The 22,086-nt window shown below is 47.4% G+C and overlaps 1 protein-coding gene across 2 annotated transcripts in view; it reads left to right on the top strand.

Annotated features, from left to right (window-relative positions):
• The window catches only part of NTNG1 (netrin G1), a 263,103-nt gene that overhangs the window by 192,340 nt on the left and 48,677 nt on the right, over positions 1 to 22,086 (top strand). Inside the window, exons 5-7 of one of the 2 annotated variants that reach the window (XM_037050443.1) lie at positions 7,462 to 7,488; positions 15,727 to 15,792; positions 18,092 to 18,151. In XM_037050443.1, coding sequence (XP_036906338.1) covers positions 7,462 to 7,488; positions 15,727 to 15,792; positions 18,092 to 18,151 — 153 coding nt within the window. The remainder of the gene's footprint in view (positions 1 to 7,461; positions 7,489 to 15,726; positions 15,793 to 18,091; positions 18,152 to 22,086) is intronic. The other variant, XM_037050444.1, reaches the window with a different exon arrangement.

Below are 22,086 nucleotides of genomic sequence, written 5' to 3'. Positions count from 1 at the left end.
AGAGAAGTGTTCAGAGCCCCATTGCTCTAAACCGATCCGCACATCCCGGTTCTCCGCAGAAGCGGAATGACTCACTCTCACGATGACATTTGTATTCATCGAGTTTTTTATTCAAGACCCACTGAGTCTTCGACTCTTGGTCTTTAAAGCCATATACCTGTGTATCGCCATCTTTTCCTTATTTCTTTTCAAAATACGTAGAGATTGTGTTTTGTCTGTAAGACATCTTTTCCCTATTTCTTCACACTGTGTCTGAGCGAATTCTATCTTGAATGCCCTGTGAATATTCCTTCTATCTTACGAGTAGATAGCCACTCCAGCCAGCTTCGTGCTCAGCCAGGATTCTCTTGGGTCTCGTTGTTCATCTTGCAAATAAAAGTATGAAGGAGCACCTCTTTCCATTCTGATCCCTGTGTTATTACACACAGTATTTTTCTACTTATCAATGCCAAAAGCTTAATAATCCGCCTTTAGGAAATACCACTCTAGGAAAGATAATATCACATTACCTCTTCCTCACCTATACCTCTGCTTTCCAAACTGTGTTCTCGGACCCTGAAAAGAATTTTGTGGCCAAGAGAATTTGAAAAATGCTGTCCACTCTGCTAACTCTTAGTCACGTTACCTTATTTGAAAAAATCGGAGAGTCCTATAGTCAAGTCACCTGTTTCACCCAGTGTTTCCCAAACTTCATTCTCTGTGCAACATGTAATAACGTTTTTTGAAAAAAAACTGTCTGGGGGACACGCTGTCCTGAGCAATTTCTTCAGCCTGGTGATGGGGACGTCTGGGAGGCAGAAAGCCCGGCTGCTTCAGCTGCCTCCCATCTCCCATATTCCTTCCATCAGCACCGTCCAGTATTCTTCAAAGAAAAAAAAAAATAAAGTTGGTCTGACATTGACATTCTCCGTTTGCTCAGAAATCCAACTTGAATTGTTACACATGATAGCCAGGGCCCCTCGGAGTGAGGGAGAGTAATTCCAGGGTTGTTCTGTTATTTTCTCTGGTATTGCATTTGCCTGGATCACTTCATGTTTTCCCAGGTGGACACGTGGGTATCATTATCCAGAAAATCTTCCAAGTGCCTTTAAGTGCATATTAGTTCATTCTTAATTCGCAACAGTCTTGTCAGGAAGATGCTGCTGCTTTCATGCTACAGACACGGAATCTGATGACTGCAGAGGGGAAGGACGCTCTGAGGTCCGCAGAGCTGGTCAGGGTGAGAAGAAGGGTTGGAACGCGCGTGTGCCGGCTCCAAGGACTGCACACTGCACTGTTTTGCTTCTCAGGTGACTTGCTTAGTCCTGCACTGGGGTACGGGCTCCGTTCTGACACCTGTTTAAATGGTTCGGCCTTCTCTGAGCCTGCTTATTCCTGCTTCTCTTCCTAGGTCTCTGCTTGTTGTGTCTTTGCCTTCGGGGACTCTCCTTCTGCCTTGGCTGGGCATTCTCTGGCTCCCCACCCCTGCCTCCTCTCAGCCTCCATTTTTTCCTTGACATTTCAATTTGTACCTGGGTTTTTAGTTCTTCATTTTATGGGTTTAATAGTAACCCACCAATCACAGCCTGCATTTTTCTCATGAATCCAGACAATTTTTCCAGCTGTGGAGACCTCAAAGTCGACAGGCTCGCTACTGGATTCATTCCTTTTTCTTGGCTCTCTGTTGAAATTCTGCTCCTTTTCAAGGCTGCTCCTCCCTGCCCCTCCTCAGGGTATGCCCCCATGCAAAATCAATTGCTCCTTTCTCTCTCCATTCTTGGCAACGTATGCACACTTACAAATGATTGTCCATAAACGAAATTCTACCGATAGTGATGATAATGATAGTTACTATTGATTAAATGTGCCAAAGGCTTTCTTGCATTAAAGCCCTTATACAATGTCCCCAGGGGGTACATACTATTTTTCCTCCACTTTGCAAATATGGAGACATGAGCACATAGAGGTTAATAAGGTCCCTAAGGTCCCTAAGGTCCCTAAGGTCCCGCCACAAATACCTGATGGAGCAAGAATGAAACTCAGGTCTGTTTGACTTCAGGGGCTAAAATATTAGCAATTTCAGAATGGGACTATAGATTCTCCATGTCCTTTGTAAGTGTTTGTGGACTTAATTATTTGGTGAGTGAATAAGTAAACCAAAACATCCCTGTAATGTACACGGGAATATGTTGACCTGCCATTGCCTTCCTGGTGTCTCCCGGAAAATGTGGCCCCGCAGCTCACTGGCTGTTACCACAAGGCCCTTGGTATCCTACGGAGGAGACCCACTGAGACCTTGGAGGAGATGCAATAGGAAAAAGACTCCCTTTGTTTCCGTGGGTGCTCACAGCCCATGCAGCCATCAAGAGACAGCACACTGACTGGCTGGTGTTCACAGGTCCCCCGCCCCCACTGGGTAGCATCATGGCCGTGGTGACTGGACCACCAGCCACTCAGACTCAGAACCTGTCAGCCCGGTGAGAGCAGGCCTTCCTTGCAGGGCAGTGGATGTATGAGCCAAACCACAGACCCAGTCTTTGACACCAGAATGCCAACTCATTCATGTGTAGCCAGCAGCCTGCAGTCTCTTAGCCGAAGCTCGTGAGGCCAGGTGGGATTTGAAATTCAAAAATTTTAGCATCTTCAAGGGTAACGCAGTGTACGTATACTACATGGCGGCAGCACCCATGGCAGAGTGTCAGGTGGCACCCCTTCCTTCAAATCCCGGTGTCTTCCCCAGCTCACTGAGGTGACCTTGGGCAAGTCCTTGGTGTCGGGGCTTCCCCCACCTGTGAAATGAACTTGGGTGTTGACCTCATAGCATTGTCATAAAAACAAAACAAACTCTCCCATGTAAGGTGTTGGGAACAGTGGCAGGCACATGGTCAGCCCACGTGACGTCAGCTGCTGTCGCCACTGTCATTTCACTGAGATCCCATCCCAGTCTGGTCAGCAAATTCTCCTTTGGGAGGCAGCAGCTCTGTGGGGAGACCTACTGTGTGCGAATGCCAGTCACTCGCCCACCATAAGCGATAACGGTCCCAGTGCTCAGAATATTCAAGTCCGCGTGGCCAGTGTACTCTCTCCCCTGTGATTAAGTCTCCTTGAAAGAGGCCAGATAATCATCAGAAGGTTGCTTGGTAAGCACAGGATCAGGAAATTTAAATGAGTCAAACGCTAATAACATCAGGCTGAAGCATCCTGACGCTTGCATCCGGCCACAGGGCCAGCCTCCCTAACTCAACGGAAGAGTGAAGGTCAAGTTTCCAGGTTACCCACCCCTCCTCCCGAGACACTGCTGGGCCACCCTGCTGCCAGATGCCTCAGGATGCCCCTCTTTCTTCCGTTCTTCACATATGTCAACCCACTAATGTCACCTGTGTTGAGTTTGTCCCGTTCGCTCAGTCCCCGCCGGAGCCTTCTGTTTTTCTACGACCACTTCCGCCATCTCTGATTGCACTGTCTATACGACGCTTTCCCTGTATAATTCTGTGAAGCCGGCTTCTTCCCTCACCTTCAAGTTCCTGGACGGGTTTGTACCTCCCGCCCACGGCCCTTTGGACCAGGGAGCAGGGCTGGAAGGACGTTGGAGGTAAAGGCGCCAGGTTGCGTTCCTTTTCCTTCTCGACCCCTACACCTTCTTCAGCTGGGCCTTTTGGGGTTACAGCTCCCGGGCCACAGCCTGGCCAGAGGAACATCCGGTCCCTCCTCCGATGGGCTTTCGTTCAAACCATCCGTCAGGACAGGGGTGATGTTTCCTCCCGGTTTGAAGCAGGCAGAGCTCTCGTCCTTCCCACTGCCCTCTAATTGATTCCCTCTGGTTCTCCCGACGGAGCTGTGGCCATGAGCCCTACTTTCTTCTTCTCAGAACACGGCAGTCACTTTTGAGATCTCTGCCACTTTGACTTCCTTAAGCCTAACTGCACGCCCTGTAGCTATTTATTTGGTGGGAGGGTTAGTAAAATTTGGGAGGAAAAAAAAAGATAGAATTCTACTTAGGTTCTCACCCTCCTAATTGCCACAGAATTCCTTTAAAACAAACGTTACCCACCTTGTGAAAACAGATGAGTTCTTATTTGGAAATAAAAGCAGTTGTGTAAAAAAAAAGAAAGAAAGAAAGAAATTTGGGCTTGGGGAGGGCTGGTTGAGCAGGGAAGCACTCCCAGGTGCCTGCAGCTGGGCACACAGAACACTTTTAGGGTTACCTCCTATTCTAAGGCACCTCTCAGAGCTCTCCCACAAAGTCTGCATTTGTCCCCTGAGTGGCTTAGGAAGAAATACAGATCAGGGTGTTCCAGTAGGAACTGAAAAGGAAGATATGAGACAAGGAACAGAAAGGACATAAACCCAACGTGGAATGAGTTTTGCCCAGGGGAGAGTTGAGCTCCGAGCCTGCGTTTCTTCAAAGGCCTGGTGGGGAGGGCCTCGCTGTGTACATGGTGTCACTCTCGCTATCAGGACAGAGGAAAGGTTCACCGAGAACAAAAACATTCACTAATTCTGACCTCTGAGCAATATCTCAGGGGAGCGTTTCTGAGGGGACAAGACCCTACTCTGACCATAGGAGAATTTTCACTGATAAGACACCTTCTTGGAAACAAGTGATTTTTTTTCCCCTGCAACATACATCTAGTGACCTGGGAAGATACTGGAGACACAGAGGAACGAGACCGGCACTTGTTCCCTCTTCTCTCTCGGGCAAACACAGTCACAAAGTAAATGAAACAAGAAGCCCGGGGAGGCCTGGCCAGAGGCATGTGAAGATTCATCACATAGTAGTTGTCACTTCAGAAGGGATGGTAAAATAAAAAAAGCTGTCGACACACGTCTCATCGGTGTTCCTGACTCACTTCCGTGGCTGTCGGGCGCTGTGACTGTGGTTGGAAGGACTCTGGTTCACTGGACTTGTCCCTCACGGACCCCAGAGAAACCCAATCTTAAGATAGGAGTGGTAGCCTTCCTATCTTCTTTCCTTACACATTGGAAAGATTTTTCATAGTTGACTTGAAGCTTTTTTCATGAGTAGAATGGGGTTATTCAATTCTGTAGCTGTCAGGTGCTTGGACCTTAAATGAGAAACGTTAGGAAAAACACTTGAAAATATACCAGTGGCCATCCCTCGGCATTCCGTGATTCTCGGATTTAAAAATCTCCATTCCAACGGGCAGTGTTTTAAAATCTTCTCGGAGCAATTCCCCTCTGACAGCAGGAGTTGCAAGGGGATTGCCTGGTAGCAAGTCCAAAAATTGCCACATGAGTGAGGAGGGTGAGCCTGAATTGTAAGCACCCAAAATGTTAAGTGATAGAAAACAGCTTCATGAGGAAAACGGGATCTCATCACAGCCTTGCAGATGGAGGTTCGTCTAGCCGCGGTGAGCGTGCGTCCCCTGCACCGGCCTCCCCCAAGCAGTGGGAACACTGCATGTTTCCGAAGGTTTCAGCTGCAGCGGGCGTTCCATCACGGGCTTGGCTCCCCGCGGCAGGGAGTCCAGCTCCCTGAGAACTTCACATTGCATTATGCATAGCCTTCTAGTTCCCTGTGAGTTGGAAAACCCATGAAAAAGTCTTTTCCTGCCACCCTAACTTCCATTCCCTTTGACGGATTACAAAAGGCAAGCCATTTGTCCCCGTGGAGCAGGCTTTTCAATCACGGGGAAATTTGGAGCCTCTGCCATTAATACTAAAATGACGATGCCGCCACCATTTCTTGCTCAACAGGAGATTTGCAAAGGCAAAAAAAAAAAAAGATTCAGTACCGAGTCACTGTTATGCTGCAGCAAAAGGAAGCTGCAGAGTGCTGGTCAGGAAGGAAGTTCGCAGTCCTTTGTAACCTTGGCAATCAGCTTGAACGTCAGCTCACAGGACAGAGCTAACATGTGGCCGTGGAACTTTTAGGGTTTCCAGTCTGGGCTGACCAGTGATGGGTAATTAAGCTGAAGCACCTCAGACCCTGTGCATTGACAGTCGAGAGATTTTTGAATGTGTCTACTAACTGAAAATAGGATTTCATTCCTATTTAAAAAAAAAAAAAACACGGGAAGCTTTAACTTCTCCTTCTCTCCACCCTCGTAGGAAATAGGAAAAAGGCTCTTGATTTTAAAGCATCACAAAGCTAGAAATCTCTGAGTGAGATATAGGGATCAGTTAAAACGAGCAGAGGGTTGTTGTTCAAAAATAATGACAAAACAGGAGTTCAATGATTCCCAGTTACCACCTGTTAGAACGCTTCGGCAATGTGACGAGCACATCTGAATAGCTCATTAACAGCGATCGCTTATTGACTAGGCGCCGTGTGTCAGACGTGTTTATGGGTCATCTCGCTCCATCCTCACAGCAGCCCCTTTGCGGTAGATATTTAGCCCTTTATCAGATGAACTAAGGGGCATAGAGAAGCCGGGAACTTCTCGGAAGTCCCCCGGCTGGCCGGTGGCACAGCAGGTCCGTCAGTCCTTCTGATTTCCATCTCATACTCTCAACCCAAATTAGCAGAGAAGCTATACATCTCTGACTGTTAATGAGCAGTCTCTGTCATGAGTTGCTTGCTTGATGAATCGACTACATCGAGAGCCGTCGTCATAGCAAAGACGGACCCAGCACGTACTACCTGCCTGGCCAAGCGCTTTACACGTGCCAATTTCTGTCGTCTTTGCAACCACACCGGCAGGCAGGAAACCGAGCCCCTGAGAACCTTAGCAACTTGCCCCCAGGCCACACAGGCTGTGAGTGCCAGAGCGAAGCTCCCAAGGCAGACAGCCTGGCGCCCCTGCTCCCGGCCGGGAGGGTCCATCTGCATGCACACGAAATCCACGCCCACAGCTATCCCGAGTCCAGCGCATTCGGAAATGGTCCTGCCACCTTAGCACCACTAAGAAATTAAGTGGGAACTGAAAAATCGATGAAGTACATGATCAATATGAACAACTTAATGTATTCTTGAATTATTCTGCTCAATTAAGTTTCTATTACAGAGTTTAATCCACATATCTGACAAGTAAAAGAGGAGTAAAAAAATGACGCTTATGTGAGATTCATCAAATTACACGCCAATGACTTTCGTCAGCCCACACACGCTTCTCACAACGCATTTAAAGGGCTCTGTTGCATTATGGGGGTATTTTGCAGAGGTCCACGTTGTGTCTGTTTGGTGCTCTGTGTCCAGAATGTGAGCCTGGTTGAATGTCTCTTTTGAAATGTTTAATAACCTTATGGGCGAACCCCAAATGTGCGATGTCATGAAGCGGTCTTGAGCCGGGTGTCGAAGTAGAGCTTTTGCGCCCTAACTCCGAGGAGCCCCGGCCTTCTACACCGAAAGCAAAACGGTTTCAGTGGGTGGATGTAAATGGTGTTTTCTCCGTGATTGTCTCCAGGTGGCCTGAATGTGAGCAAATGTTACGTTTCTGAGATTTTTTACAATGACTCCAAGACGTTTTATACTAATACATGTCTAACCGCTTTTCTTTATTTTTTTTTCTTTTTCTCTAGGTATCCCCAGTATTTCCAGTATTGGTAGTAAGTAAAAAAACAAAACAAAACAAAACAAAAAGAAACGCCAATCACCCAGCCCAGTCTAGCCTAGCTGTGCTTTGTTGTTCAACTCCTCAGATCTGTTTTCCCAATATCCATTTCTGATATGAGTGTTTCCTTGGCAGATGGGGTCCTTGTGTTCGTTCTCTGCACAGATGCAGTGAGGCCGCAGACACAATGGCTATGCACCTAGAATTCTTGTCTAGACAAGGCACGGGCGAGATTCTCCCGACTCCTCTGGATCGATGAAAGCTACCCTCACAGAGGTGCCATTTACTCAGGGCACCTCAGCTCATTGAGCAAAAATTAAAATAGTCCTATTTTGCCCACACTTAGTAACCAACAGACATATTGAACTCTGTCCCCGGGACCGGGTATGGATTGCTAGCATAATTTAGAAAAGCAGAGACCGGATGCCAGTGAATGCTCCGGGCGTATTCATTAGAACCCAAGGAAAATACCACAAAATCGAGGCGGGGGGAGAGATTTTTATTAATGCGTGAACTTCCGTCTTTGTGAAGGCCTGAAAGAAGCAGGTGTGTGGTCATTAGTCTTCCCGGACAAAGGAAGGAGAAAACTGATCAGTCTGTTTGTCCCTCCTGGAGTACAAAGGGTCCATGTTTTTCTGATGACTTAGGTTTACATTTGCTAGAGAAGGAAGATCACAAAAAGTACGTGCAGAATTTAAGTCAGCCTCCCAGAAATTTCTGCGAGAAACCAGCTGGTGGACGTAGAAAGGGGGAAGGAAAGTGTCCCTTCCGCCCTCTGTGGAACGCTGGTCCAGCACTGTCACAAAGAGCGCTGTTTGCAGCCATTAAGAGAAAATCAGACTGGGGTTTCTTCCTCTTTGCCTGTCAAACGGTGAGACCCCAACATTAGCCCAAACAGCTCCCTAAGGAAGTGCCCCAGAACCTCTCAGAGCAGATTCTCACGCATTTTTACGCATCGCACCCTTTCTGGTGGCGAATGCCTTTGTGTGGCTGCGGAGTAACTGATTGGAAAGAACGTCCTGAGGCAGCCAAGATACGCGCTGTCAGCAAAGAGAACTCTCGCTGTACAACCTGCTGCCCCATTACAGGATTGTCGTCTGGGCCGCGCCACACCGCACACACAGGATTGCAGGGTAGTAGCCAGAGCGTGACCCTCCCCAATATCCAGCTCAGTATCATCTGGATAAAAAAAACTTCCCAAGTCTTATAAATGCACAGTTAGGCATTCCACTTGATAAATCGGCCCAGTTTGCTTCAGCTTGTGAGCAGGCCTGGCGGCAGATGTGTTAAGCACTGGATGGGGTAAGGGCCGTGAACATCGGCGGCTTTACAAACTGCATGTGAAAACCTTCAGCTTAAGGAGTCTGATTTTCTGCTTCCGTGCCTCCCTTGGCCTTGACCTAACTGGAGAGACACCCCACAACGTGCTTCTTTCAGGCCTGGCAGGCATACGTGCAGGGGCGTCTTAGAGCAACAGGGAGCCCGCAGGAAGCGATCCAAGGCAGGTTACTGAGGCCACCCAAAGTTTCAGAAATGGATGGGCGGAAAGTGGTTCTCTGGCGGCTTCGTGTGTCTCCGTTGGGCGTGTTGGTCGCGTGCTGCATGGATCCCTAACTGTACTGCTCACCCGACATCTCATCCGGCCGCCTCCACCTCATGCCTCATCTCTGAGCATCAGCAGATGTGGACCTTTTACACACTGAGTCAGGAAATTCCAGTGTCACTGTGCTCTGTTTTATTTTTGAAGTCATTGGTGACCCAAAAGGATGCTTCGTTGCGCCTTTGGAAAACGTATTAATGTTTATTATCAGAAACCTGGGGAAACTGAGCATACCTAACCAAAACCTTTTAACAAATAACGTGATAGCTCGCGCCCCACCTCCATGACACCTCCGGCCGTCTGCTTGGAGGAAGTGGGTGCTGCTTAGATTTCTCCAGCAAACGGGATGTAAGAGCTTCCGGGGGTCACCCAACATCACACAGGACTAGCTTGCCCACTGCCTGGCTTTCAGGTCAGATTTATGATAAAGCCATCCACTGTGATGGTGTGTCTCCAGGTTGCTTTCATAGCGTTCGCAACACTCCTTTGTGGGCTCCTAAGATGCCCTGGGGGATGACTTTCCTCTCCAAAGAGCAAGAATCCATGCCTCTATGACTCACTGCCTGTTCTGCGAGGCACGGGAAGGGGTTGTCCGAGGCGCACAGCTTGGCCAAGGCTTTTCCCTTATCCCACAGAAGGAATCAATGAACACAGTTCCACCAAGTACTTAGAAAGATGCCGTTACAACAGCCGTAACCCTCAGGAGAGCCCTCATCCAAGCGCATCTCCGGGGAAATGAAGGCTGTCTATCATCGACGTAAATGATTGATGTATGTAACTACAAGTTCACATACACACGGTGACTACCGACTTTGGAGCCCTAATAGGTTTCAGTATAGATCTGGAGCCGTCAATGCCTGTATTAAGTCAGGTTCAAGTGTAGGGACAGAGTGGTCATCCTTGCCCATCATCTGCTCAAAGTTTTTGAAGCAAATTTCTCATTAAGGTCATTTGAACCTGCTGATGTCTATCTATTCGGAACTAGGTTTCCCAGTCACCCCAAAGGCAGCGGATTGAAAACTGAATCATCTCAAAGTACATTGGCCGTGGCTGGGAAAACACTGATGATACTGTCAGCCCCCAATTCGTGAATCCCCAAATAGATCTGTAGCGTGTCAGTCTTATGACCTCTGGTTACCTGATGTAGTAGTCATTCATTCGGGTTTCTTCCTCTTCTTCTTCTTCTCCTTCTTTTTTCTTTTTCTTTTTTTTAAATGTGTCATGCACTTAGAAGTAAACATTCTCCATTTTATCCAAGTAAACATTTGTTGATGCTAATGATCCAAACTAATAGTTGGTTTGGTGCGGGTGTCTTTGTTAAAGTGATCGACTAATTATTACCTTCTAACATATATTCGGATCCTTTGTCCTGAAAAGCAAGTGTTTTCACTAATTGGGTTAGACAGTATAATATAAAGAACATGAATAGAGCAATGAGAATTGGCCTGATGTGCCAACAGGTTTTGGGTGGGTGCTTATCGCTTAAGCGAGCCAATGAGTCGACAGCTAAAGGCAGACCCCTCATTTCCAGGAAAGATCACAGCAGAAAACAGCACTTCAAAAAACTTGGAATTTTGTGATACATCACAGTGTCTCTTTAAAGAGCCACAGAAGAAGAGAGAGAGAAACATGTTGTGAGCCACACACGCATTATTCCCTTGAATCCCTGCCCGATGTCCATCGTGCATGCAAAGCAGAGAAGAGGGTTGGGGGTGTTTGCTCTCCCCTCCTCTCCCACTTACTCGATTTGAAGCAGTAATCCGCACTTCCTTGGGTCCCCTTGTAATGAGCACTGCCTTCGCCGCAGAGTGAAACGTTCATCTCTGCTTTGATTTAATTCGAAGACCATGGACCCAACGCAGTGTCCCCTGCAGGGTCCCGTCAGCCTGTGGGGAAAATGCACACGTGTTTTCATCCTGGGAAACATGAGGTGCCCATCAGAGACCTTGTCGAAGCTGCTCCCCCCACAGCGCCCAGGTGTTTCTGTCCGGCTCCGATCCATTGTGGAAACACGGAGCGTGAGGGAAACAATGAGGCCATTCTCCCCCTCCCCCACCGCCACCCACACCCCGGGTTGTTAGTAAACACCCCCCCTGCCGCCCAGAGGGCTGCAGGGTTTGCGTCTTTCCCTTTGCTTTAATACTTCTAAATCCTCTCAATAAAAGTTCCCTTTGAATTGCCCTTTAACTAATTAGATTTTATAGAATGAGGGGGGGAAATGATGAGCCTTATGTAGCTCCAAGACAAATTGTGCGGTGAGCTGCGTTCATTTTGAACTGTTTGCTGATGTTCTAGAAGGCAAGCGAAGGTCCCAGGTGCAATGCCATAGGGGCTTTGTTCTATCGTGTACCCAGCATCCTCATCTCAGACCCATTTCATATTTGTGTAACTAGCATCTCACGTCCATGAAACTTTGTGGTGATCCTAAAACTGAATGAGCATTAGGACATAGCTGCTTCCTTAACCCTGGAGAATAAGCCAAGTATTTCGGTGAAGGAGGGGAACGTATCCCCTCTGTTTACAAAAAGAATCCGAGAGGTTTGGCGATCTTTATTGCTGACAATTGCCCGCTTTGAACAAATGGACCTTTTCTGCGTACCAGTGTTTTCCCAGGAGAATTTAGAACATTGAGCCACTTTTTAAGTGTGAGCTGATATCTGGGACTCTGCTGTTCTTTCTGTGGAGTGGGGGCAACTGGAAATTCCTAGCTGAAGCCAAGATTTGCCAAGACCTCTCTGAAAGATGCTAGGATGGGTCTTCGAATGTGTGACTAGGAACCGCACCCTAAGAGCGTGGGTATCCCTGCCTTGGGGTACCAGTGGTGAGCTGGCTGATGAACCGCCTCACCTCCTGGGGAGAGTGAGAGCTTCCACTTAGACCCGGGGGAAATACTCCCACACATCGACAGAATCCCACTTACGAGCATTGAAAGGGAAGCTCAGAATCAACTGAGAAGTCGCCCAGTGTAACGCAGCCACCAAGGCCTGTCTGCCTCCAAACACTCAGCTCGAGGCATTGAGCCAAGTGGAAGTGGGTAGAAGGAAAAACTCTAGAATTACCGACTCCAGACTCTGCCCCGCCCACCGCACGGCGCCTTGGGCCTGTCGGTCCCTAAATGGACCCATTTCTGTGCAGGGCACTTGAGTGTCCCGGAGAAAAACCAGCAGACCATTTTCTGGTCCCTCACAATGTTGTCAACAGAAGCTACAAGCACCAGGTCTGAGGAGAGGGAGGGACTGTCCGCCCCCAGCACCAGACGTCCAAAGCACGCTGCTGGGGGGGAGGGGAGAGGTATGGAGGTCAAACATATCGTAGGTCACGGGCACTTTGTGAAATAAGCTACGCAAATCATAAAACATCCGTGTCCCTCCTCTAGGACAGTCGAAATCCTTATTTTAAAAGAAATCAAGACAGTTGCTTACAGCGAAATGAAATGTTGTGGGACATCCCAAGGACAGACCTGCCGTGGTCACACTCAACCGTGCCCCGCTGCCCCCACCAGGGTGACGCTGTGTTTCTGACAGTAGGCAGAAACACAGGGGATTTCTTCCGGAAAGCTTCAGGGGGTTGCATGGATTCCTCTGCAGGCATAAGGAATGTTTCCGGGTCCCCAAAGAAGCAGTGTAAATGCAAGGGACCCTGTGACTTCCCCTCTGGCTGGGACTCCCCTCGTGCACTCCGGGGAGACACATGTGGAGTGAGGGCCCACTGACATCCCCTTGGCTGTGGCTTTCCATATACATGCTGGCTCCCTCTTTTCCCACCACATTTTAGGGCTAAAAAATGATGTAAAAGTTAGGATTTCTAAGGAACTTAAAGAGCCCTGTCCCAAGATCATTTTGCAGATAAGGCCACCAAGGCTTAAGTGAACTAAGTCACCTGGGTAGTAGCCAGGACAGACAGCCCACTCAGCGTCCAGTGTCTGAACTAGGACTCCTTGCATTCAACCATGACATTCGATGTTGCCTTCTCATGTAATTAAATTACTAAAGTATGAAAAACTGCATAGTAGACTGTTCTAGAAAAAAACGGATCAGAAAGCCCCGTCACAATTTACTCTGGCTTTCGAGGGCGTCCTCAGAGTCCGTTGAAAGTTGCCCATGATTCGCACTAGGCGAACGCTGTGGATGATGGAAGACAGCCTAAGACTCTGAAACGGCCCTACCTGTGCAGCTTTCTGGATGCCAAGTGCGTTTTGAGCACTTCTGCCTCAAACTTGCTTTTCAGCTCAATACACTATGGAGGCCATAATAGACAGTCGGGCTTAATGGTTCTAACCTAGTTCTTTCCAACCTACAGCACAGAGAGTTTTCCTTGGGGCACAGAGGAGACAAAAATTTCTTCTGAGCTTCATTCTTATAACTAGAATCTCGGCTTTTCTGAGTCATAAAAATGACCTTCCCATAAGCCAAACTGTCACGTAACAGTTTTCTGAGTTCTCTCATGAATGAGAAAGAAACATGATCAGGTAAGATCCATCCATATTGATTCGAAGTCCAACTGTTGTGCTACTGAACTTGAAAGACACGTAGACATGAACATTTCTTTAAATGTTACAAGTCAAATCTTTTTCACGGTATTCCAAAATACGTTCTATGGCTGCCTCGATAATAGCTTGCACCCATGCAGGCCCTAGAACTGGGTTATTCCCTAAAGTAAGCTTTTTCATGTATCAGAACCACTTGCTTTGGGAACGATTACGATTGCAAAATAATAGAGGGCGCACGTGATTTTCTCAACTTCCAGTTCAGCGGGAACTGTGTAGGCTATGGTTATCTAGTTTCTGTCACAATTAGAATAATAAACACGACTATGCATTGAATGCTGGCTACACTCTCAAGCAGGTGTATACCCTGCTGTCCTGACCACCGCCCGCAGGCAGTGTACTGCCCCTTGTTACAGATGAGACCTCCCAGACACTGAGAAGTGAAGGAGCTTGTCTGCGTGTCAGAGCCGGGATTCAAATCCCACCCATGCTCTGTTTGCCCGCACGCATCTTAAGTAAATCTCTCCCAAGTTGCTATTTTCTAGGCCGCCCGCAGACATAATTTGAAAATTCAGCAATGACACCAGAGTAATGGCGTCTGATGGGCATTTCAGGCATTCTGTTTCTTTTTAAAGAGGGCAGTTCCCATACACCGAGGGCCAGCCGACCATTCCAGATGTGGAGGACACAGTCCTTAAGGAGAGACTGGCCATCTACGGTCCCATTGGTCGCATACGGTGACCCCTCCCCACACCCCACTAATAATTTCTCAGCTCCAGTCAGGGTTTCACTCTGATGGTCGGGGGGTCCAAAGCCCTCCATACATAAAGGGGACAGATACAGCAACATCGACAGAGCCTCTTAGCTGCTATGGCAACGGGGTATCAGCTTTCTAACAAATATTAAAAACCCAAAGTGACGGTGAAGCTTCAATGTCTTACAAGAATGTGATTCGCCGTCATCTAATTATGGAGGAAACAATCCGATAATACCCGTTTGCGGTTGCCCAGCCACGTGGCATCAATCACCCGACTATTGGATATTTACTGAGGCCTTCTGCAAGGCTTCGCCCTTCCTCAAAGAGACCGAATCCGATTACAGAGATGAGAAATAGACCCGTGACATGCAAACCAGCAATATGAAAGCCCGCGTTCATCCACAGGGCAGTGAGGAGTCAGGGGCCCGGGCATCGGTACGGCGCTGCCGGCGTCTAGCTTTCCTCCGGACCCGGGCGGCCCCAAAGGACCACTCAGGGGTGGTTCTGAGCTGACCTCAGCGGATGGCGGTTTTGAGTCATGAAGTGAGTGCTTTTAATAGATACGGCCTGTGCACCTTAACAGATAGAGATCGTTCTAGAAAGCATCCGATTCTAATGTTGGCTGCTCTGTTTTTCCAGAGTTACTGTTTTTCTACACCGGTGACTCTAAGCAAGAAATAATATCAATTCTCAAATTACCGGTGCTTATAATTATGTCTGAATTGGAACCAATAGCTCTAGAAATGGATGTCGAGTTTTAAAAAGACATGATGAACACATACACGCGCCCAAGCAGACAAACCTTAGAAGCGATCAGAAGCTCCTGGGACTCTTCTGCTTCAGTGACAACCGCTGGTCGCCCCTCTCTCCCTTCCTCTGGGAAACTGCATAAATAAAAACAGGAAATCAATCCACTTCTTTGCAGAGATAATGGCTCACACTTAAAACATACTCCACAGAATCTCTCAGGAAAGACGAATGCAGCCCGTTCGTATCTGTAAATATAAATTGCGGAGACTGGAATCCTCAAGTGAGAAATTAGTTCTTCTACGTTATCTTCTGGCTTCAGGCACCAGCCTCCCAGGAGGCTGGAATTGCTGCCGTCCCTATTTGGTCAAGTGTCCGAGGCTCTCACACCGAATGACGGCCAAAAGAGAATGCGTGTAGCTTGGTCAGGGAAGGGGCTCTGTATTTAATGTCCATTCAATGTTTTGGGAGTCATCAGTTGCTTGCTCTCGTTTGGTGCCAGGGTCACGTTTTGTTCAGTGCATCACAGCCAAGGTGAAGAGCAGGTGTGTGGTTTGTGTCTTTGTCCGTATCACTTTCTGTGTCCATCCACTTGCCACGATAGCTGAAAATAACATACCCTGATTTCTCCTGGTGCATGCAGATCCTTCAAAGCTTAATAGGATATGGCCGAATATTTCTTCCCTTGAGGTTTCTAACCCAAAACAAGGTAGGAGCATGTAAAATTCCTACTGATATTTTAAAAAAAAAAACACCTATAGAGGGGGAAAACTCCCGTATACTATCTTTTAGCACTAAATATGAGCATTATTATATATGTCATGTCTTTAAAAGAGCCATACTTTGAATATTTCTTTTCTAATATGGAGTGTGCCCCACAAACGCTCCCATCACAGATCTGGGGGGGCGGGAGAGGGGACAAGATGGTGCAGGAGTTACAAGCACTTGATTACATCTACAGGGAGCATAACACGTCCCACAGACAGTGAGTGCCACACGCGTCCCTCCACTGCCTTTTATTTTCATTAAGAAAACTGCTGCTTTGGTTGCGTTGAGGTTTGGGGAAAATAAATGTAAAAACAGCATTGCAACCCCTCAGGAGACCTGTTTTCTGGTCCTGTTGTTCTATACCGACTCACAGAGATCTCTCTCTCTCTCTCTCTCTTTTCACCCCCTCTCACCCCCGCTCCAAAATCAATCACAGTGTCTTTTCTCTGTGGGATTTTTCCTTCTTGTGCGTTTCAGGAATTCACAGTCGCTTCCACTTGCACTAAGGGAAGGCTGTGCTCTGTGCATCCTTAGGGCAGTCCCTCTTCTCTGAATTTTAACCTCAGAGCTGAACAAATGCATACCTGAAAGAGACTCCCAGACAGCTGTGTGGCGACACAGGAAGGAATAAAACTTTTAAAACCCGGGTGATGAAATTCATAGGATCCGGCGTGATGTTCAATTCACACTAACACCTAGCCCATAGCTATACATAGACATGTATAAATAGGAGTTTGTGTTGATCGAAAATTGTATCCTTTTACCTTCTTCCTTCTTGGAAAAAAGGCACGTCTCTGGCTTTACCTGCCTTCATTACATACAGGATGTTCCTTTTAAGTTCTAATGAATACAGAGGAAGGAGGAAATGGGCAAAGGGACAAAGCCGAATACAGCTGCTGAGCAGAACAAAATGTATTAGCGATGTGGTGAGGAGTCAATCTGGAAGGCCTACCTTTTCAGTCCTCGATCAGAGCGACAAAATCAAGCCTGTCCTAGATACATACATTACTAGTAAATAGAATTATCTTAATCATCTGCTTCAGATGAGTTTTTCAAGTTTCTGCATGTATATGTGGGAGAAATACAGATCAAACCCACCCGTATTAGTGAAATTCTGGGAGGGTTCGGGCGAGGTTTAGTGACTTTATTCCTTGGCACGTTCAGTGAGACCATTGTCAAATGTCACTGCGCAGTCCCCACTGAATTTCAGAGCCCCACAAATTACACAAGACGGGATCTAATGCTTAACACTTCTTCCCCGTGACTCTTGAGATGAACAAAATCACGCGCTGTTCAAAACCTGAAACAGACCCATTTCATTATTTTTGCTGTGTTTTCAGTGAGGGTCATGGGACTAAAAACATTCAGAAATGTCTTTAGTTAATGCCAGCCGCACTGTTTCCGAATGTGCATAATGAGTTCTGAGGCATTTATTTGGGAAGCAGCACCATTGAATAAAGTACTTGGACTTGACATTGTGGCTTCAGGTGCACTTTCCAGCAGAGGCCAGTTCTGAGCAGTTGTAATTTGTCTTGTCAACATCTGCAAAGAACGTCAGGCTCAGTTCTATTTGGCTATCTTCACAAGCAGTTCTTCGGGAGTAATTGGAAAAGAAATAACAGTCAAACTTAAAGGAACCACCCTGCCGGTAACAAATGGGCATCATTACAAAGGTCATAAATGTTGAGAAGAAGTCCACGTTTTTGAAAGGTAGACAGAGTTGAGGTGATTCTGAGACGGAGGTCCAGAGGCCACTGAGTGGCCGACTACGCTGATGATTTTGGGATGTCTGACCAGTTCTACAAAAACAGACTTAACTGGTTTATATGTAGATGAGCTTACGGTCCCACAGAGGGCGTGGCCTGGTGACCTGAGGCAGTGATGCAGCTAATGAACTCAGTGACACAAACTTCTGTTTTCGGAGAGGGACAGCAGGGACCCCCCAGGATGCATGTCGTTACTCGAGTCACCTCCACACACCTGGATTCTTGACTGAAGTGGTCATTATTCTTGCCCCTGTCAATAAAGCTTCCAAACTTCTTTTCTGACCGTGTTAACCCCCGTACAGCCAAACGTGAGGTGGAATTCCTTTGTGGCTGAAACAAACTCTCAGAAAGAACAGACACAAATAGTCTCTTGATTTAGGGCTACTTTTCAAGTGGGTTGATGATAAGTTAATGGCAGTGGGAACCTGTCACGATTGTTTCTAATGTGCTGTTCGTTTTTTTAAACCTATCCAGTGGCTCCCAAAGTAGCTTTGTCAACAGTTTCTTCTGTTCAAGTTGCAAACCACAAGAGAGGTAGGAATTCTTGGATTCATACAGTGATTTCATGGTGTTATGTGTTGTGAAATATTGCACTGTATGAATCTGGACTATCTGTGAAGTGTACCCATCCGCTTATCAGGGAGGCATGTTGACTGATATGATCGATGCATCTGATAACACTGAAAATGTCATCTGTAAGAGAAAAACAAAAACCCGAGCAATTGGCTGCAAATGAACAGTCCTGCACCCTTTGTTTTCTGAAAGATTCGTGTGTGGGTAAGAGTTATAACCGTTCAGGTTCCTGATTAACCCAAATGCTGGAGTATGAACGCTGTGATTCATTTGCACTGAATATATGGAAACTCACGCTGAGTTTCAAGGAAGCTGGTCATGCGACCAGAATGGCAGGTTCTGGGTGCGGTGCCCCTGTGACATCGGGACAAACGAGGTCCCTTGGAATTTCTACTTCCAAACATGATTTGAAGTGAATCGGGACAAATACCAGTGGAGATCGGTACTGGGTTAAGCACCGATCATGACCCAGAAATAATAATTATGTTCCGTTCTTTAAAGGAAAGCCAGCGTGTCTCATCTGTGACTCACGAATGGCCCATTACAGCTAGCAGCTGTCATTCACAGAATGAAGATTTTTCAGGAAACTGAACGAACTCTGTTTTTATTTCACCTTTTTCTTTTAAACATCCTTCCTATGTGACCGATGCGTCTTGTTTTCCACCCAGGACTATTGAGCAGATATTATGTTTTTCTTTTCTTTTCTTTTTCTTTCTTTTCTTTTCTTTTTAAGGAAACACCTCTTACAAGTATATTATTAACAAAGTCTGAATTTAGTTTGAACTCCTGGGTGCACATGACCACATGGCTTCCCTAGTGCTTGTCAAATAGAGTCACACTAGTTTCCAGATTTTATTTAACATTGAATTGGTCCTTCTGTGGCATATAGAGAAAAGGAGGAAATGGGTCAGAACGTGGGACAGGCAACAACGATAGTATCAGCACCACATCCCCACACGGTGCGAGCTTACATAGCCAACCTACACCAACAGTGCCCTTTCGAGGGGTTTCCGAACGGATCTGAACTGTAGGAACCGAAGTTCCTTCGGAGCAGAGCAGCCCCCGCCAGGCTATCAAGCTTCAAGGGGCTTGGGCACATGTCAGAAGTCAGCCACAGGGCCACAGTGGGGCATCTCTCCTCTCCCAGGTCTACAAAGCCAGGGAGGTAAGAGAGAAAGGAAACGGTGGGGACTGTCACAAAGCCCCTCTCTTTCATGCCATGCCAAGCACACTGGAAAACCCAGAGGCCCCTTGACCTGAAATTGGACCCTCCCTCACTGAGCCTCTGGTTTCTGGGGGTCGCAGCAATAGTAAGGTCCAAACACATCTCTGGAGGCCGGAAGAAGCCACCTAGCGAGGTAGAATTCCGGCACCTGGCCACGCAGCGATGCGTTGGGAAGAGCTTCCCAGCCCATGACAAGTTGTGGGGGGGGGGGCGGGGGTTGGGTGAAAGGACCAGGCGAGCGGGAAGGCCCCTTTGGAGGCAGGGCAACTCTGCTAGTGGGGCGACGGGAGTGTGTTTCTGGGGTGCTGATTCATTCACCCTCTGTCTAAAGTCACTTCCCGAAGCCCTTTCTTTCTGAGTGTCTACAGTGAATCTTCTCCAGTAATAACGTTAAATAAGCTTTCCTCATTAGGCAAAAAAAAAAAAAATTCTCCAGGCCATATCTCGAGCACTTTGTCTGACATTGACATAGGTCATTTAATAATGTCATTGAAAGCCACGTGGGGACTTGTAAGAAGGAAGGCACCAGGGGGACATTCAACCCCTTCTTCTTCCTAGATCCTTTTTCCTCCATACTCTCTCTCCAACCTTTTGTCTTCCTGCGACGCCTGTCTGCCCAGGCCTTCCTTTCCCACCCAGTCTCAGAGCTTCTAATCCTTCGGAGAGGTTTGGGTCTTTTCTGACTGAGAAAGCCAACTTTGAACAAGCCCTCTTCCGACACCTTCCGGCTTTCATCGCCGAGACCAGCCAGTCACTAAGTAACCAATTAGCATAACTGCTTTATACGATCTCACATATGTCTTATGGAGGATTTGGTCCCTCAAGGGAATTCTGGTTGGCACAGCTTGCGGGTAGAGGCCAGAGATGCTTCTGAAATATCCTGTAATAAACAGGACAGCTAAGAATCGTTTGGCCCCAAATGTCAGTAGTGCCAAGGCTGAGACACCCCGTCTGGGACTTGGCGGGACGGGGCGTCCTTCACATTGTCCCCTGGCAGACGGTGCTTCTCAGCAAACAGGGGTTACGGTATCTTCCATGCCATGCCACGCCGGTGTGTTCGTGAGGCCACAGTGAGGGGTGTGGGCACAACAGTAATTCAAATCTGTCTGCAAAAAAAAAAAAAATACATAGAGTCTACAACGCAATTTGAGATCAAAAATTATATTTTAAAAAACCACACCAGTTTTCAGAAATCGGCCTTTTCCTGCCCAAATTGACCTGCGTAGACATACAGTGAACTCCCTGCTAAAATAACCACTAATTCAGCTCCGTCTTGTCGGGCTGTTATTGTTTTTCTGAACCCTTTACTACAAAGGATGTAGGCAGACTCTTGCGGAATCGGAAGGGTGGAGGAATGAATTGAAATGTAACTTTCCTCTGTATCTTCCTCTACCTCCCGAAGCAGAGTGCCTCGGGACCATCACTGATTCACTGGTTCAGCCACCTGGCAACCTTCTTTGAGTGTTTAATATGCGCCAGGTGATGGTCTGAGCGTGTGGCTTGAACCGTGCGCAAAACAGACGTGGTCTGCAAGCATGTGTTTACAATCAGGGTATGGGGATGATCTCTTAATAAATGTAGTTTTCGGGCAGTGTAATTCTATGGAAAAAATTAAACAGGCCTGGGCAGTTGGGGGATTCGTGTGTTTGGGATTGGGGCTGTTATTTCAGATAGAGCGGTGACAGAACTATCTTTGAGCGGAGCACGGAAGACAGAGTGAGGAAGCAAGTCATAGGGATGTCTCGGGGAGGGGTGTTCTGGACAGAGGTAACAGAGAGGTCAGAGGCACCAGGCAAGTGCTGGGCGTGTCGGCGGAGCGGCAGAGGCTCTCTGTCCACAGGCTGGCTCTCCGGTACATGAATCCGTGTCCTCCTGATGGGTAGCAGCAGGTTAACTAAAAAAATCAAAAGCAGGAAAGAAGAAGGCCAGTAGTCTTCCTTCCTTATTCTTCCTTATGCGGGTTTGGCGACACATATTCTTTTTTACTCAGTACATTCGTTCAGTGCAGTACTTCCAAAATTTTATCTAGGCCAGAAGGGTAACTCAGCACCTCGCAAGGTGCCTGGCACAGGGTAGACAGACCCAACAAAGTCTCTGTTGAGTGGATAGAGGCATGCATGCATGAGTGGGTGGAGGCATGCATGCATGAGTGGGTGGAGGCATACATGCATGAGTGGATGAGTGAGTGGACTCAGACTGTGACTGCGTGTGGCTTCCTAACGAGCTAAAATAAACGCTGGAGATAGGAAGAGTATTTTTAGACAAAAAAGGTTTGCAGTGTCATGGTTGCCCTAACATGCCCAGCTAGGTCTACTCCCGTATTTTGAGAAGATGAGTTATATTCCCCACCTTGTTATCCTCACTTGTTTGGGGCGGGGTATGATTTGATGGTTATTGCTACCCACAAAGGATTTGTCTTTACCAGTTCTTTTTCAAAGATCGAACTAGATTAACAACTTCTTGCGTTGGTTGAGATGCAACAGAGAAAAAAGACCCAGTCACTCCGCACCCTTCCCTGCTGTCATCTTCTCTCCTCCATCTCCTTGTCCGGTTCTTATCATTGTCACCCCTAAGCTTCAGAGGCACCTCCAACATTTTGAGGAGACAAAGGGGAAAAAATCTGGGGACACAGTAGCTGCCTGATCTTCCTTTTGGAGCCGACTTAGCTTGA

This window comes from Sturnira hondurensis, unplaced genomic scaffold, assembly GCF_014824575.4.
Source record: "Sturnira hondurensis isolate 20B ecotype Veracruz unplaced genomic scaffold, ASM1482457v3 Scaffold0006799, whole genome shotgun sequence".
NCBI classification, from domain to species: domain Eukaryota; kingdom Metazoa; phylum Chordata; class Mammalia; order Chiroptera; family Phyllostomidae; genus Sturnira; species Sturnira hondurensis.
Note: the sequence above shows the minus strand (reverse complement) of the source record. Positions and strands in the feature narration are given on the sequence as shown.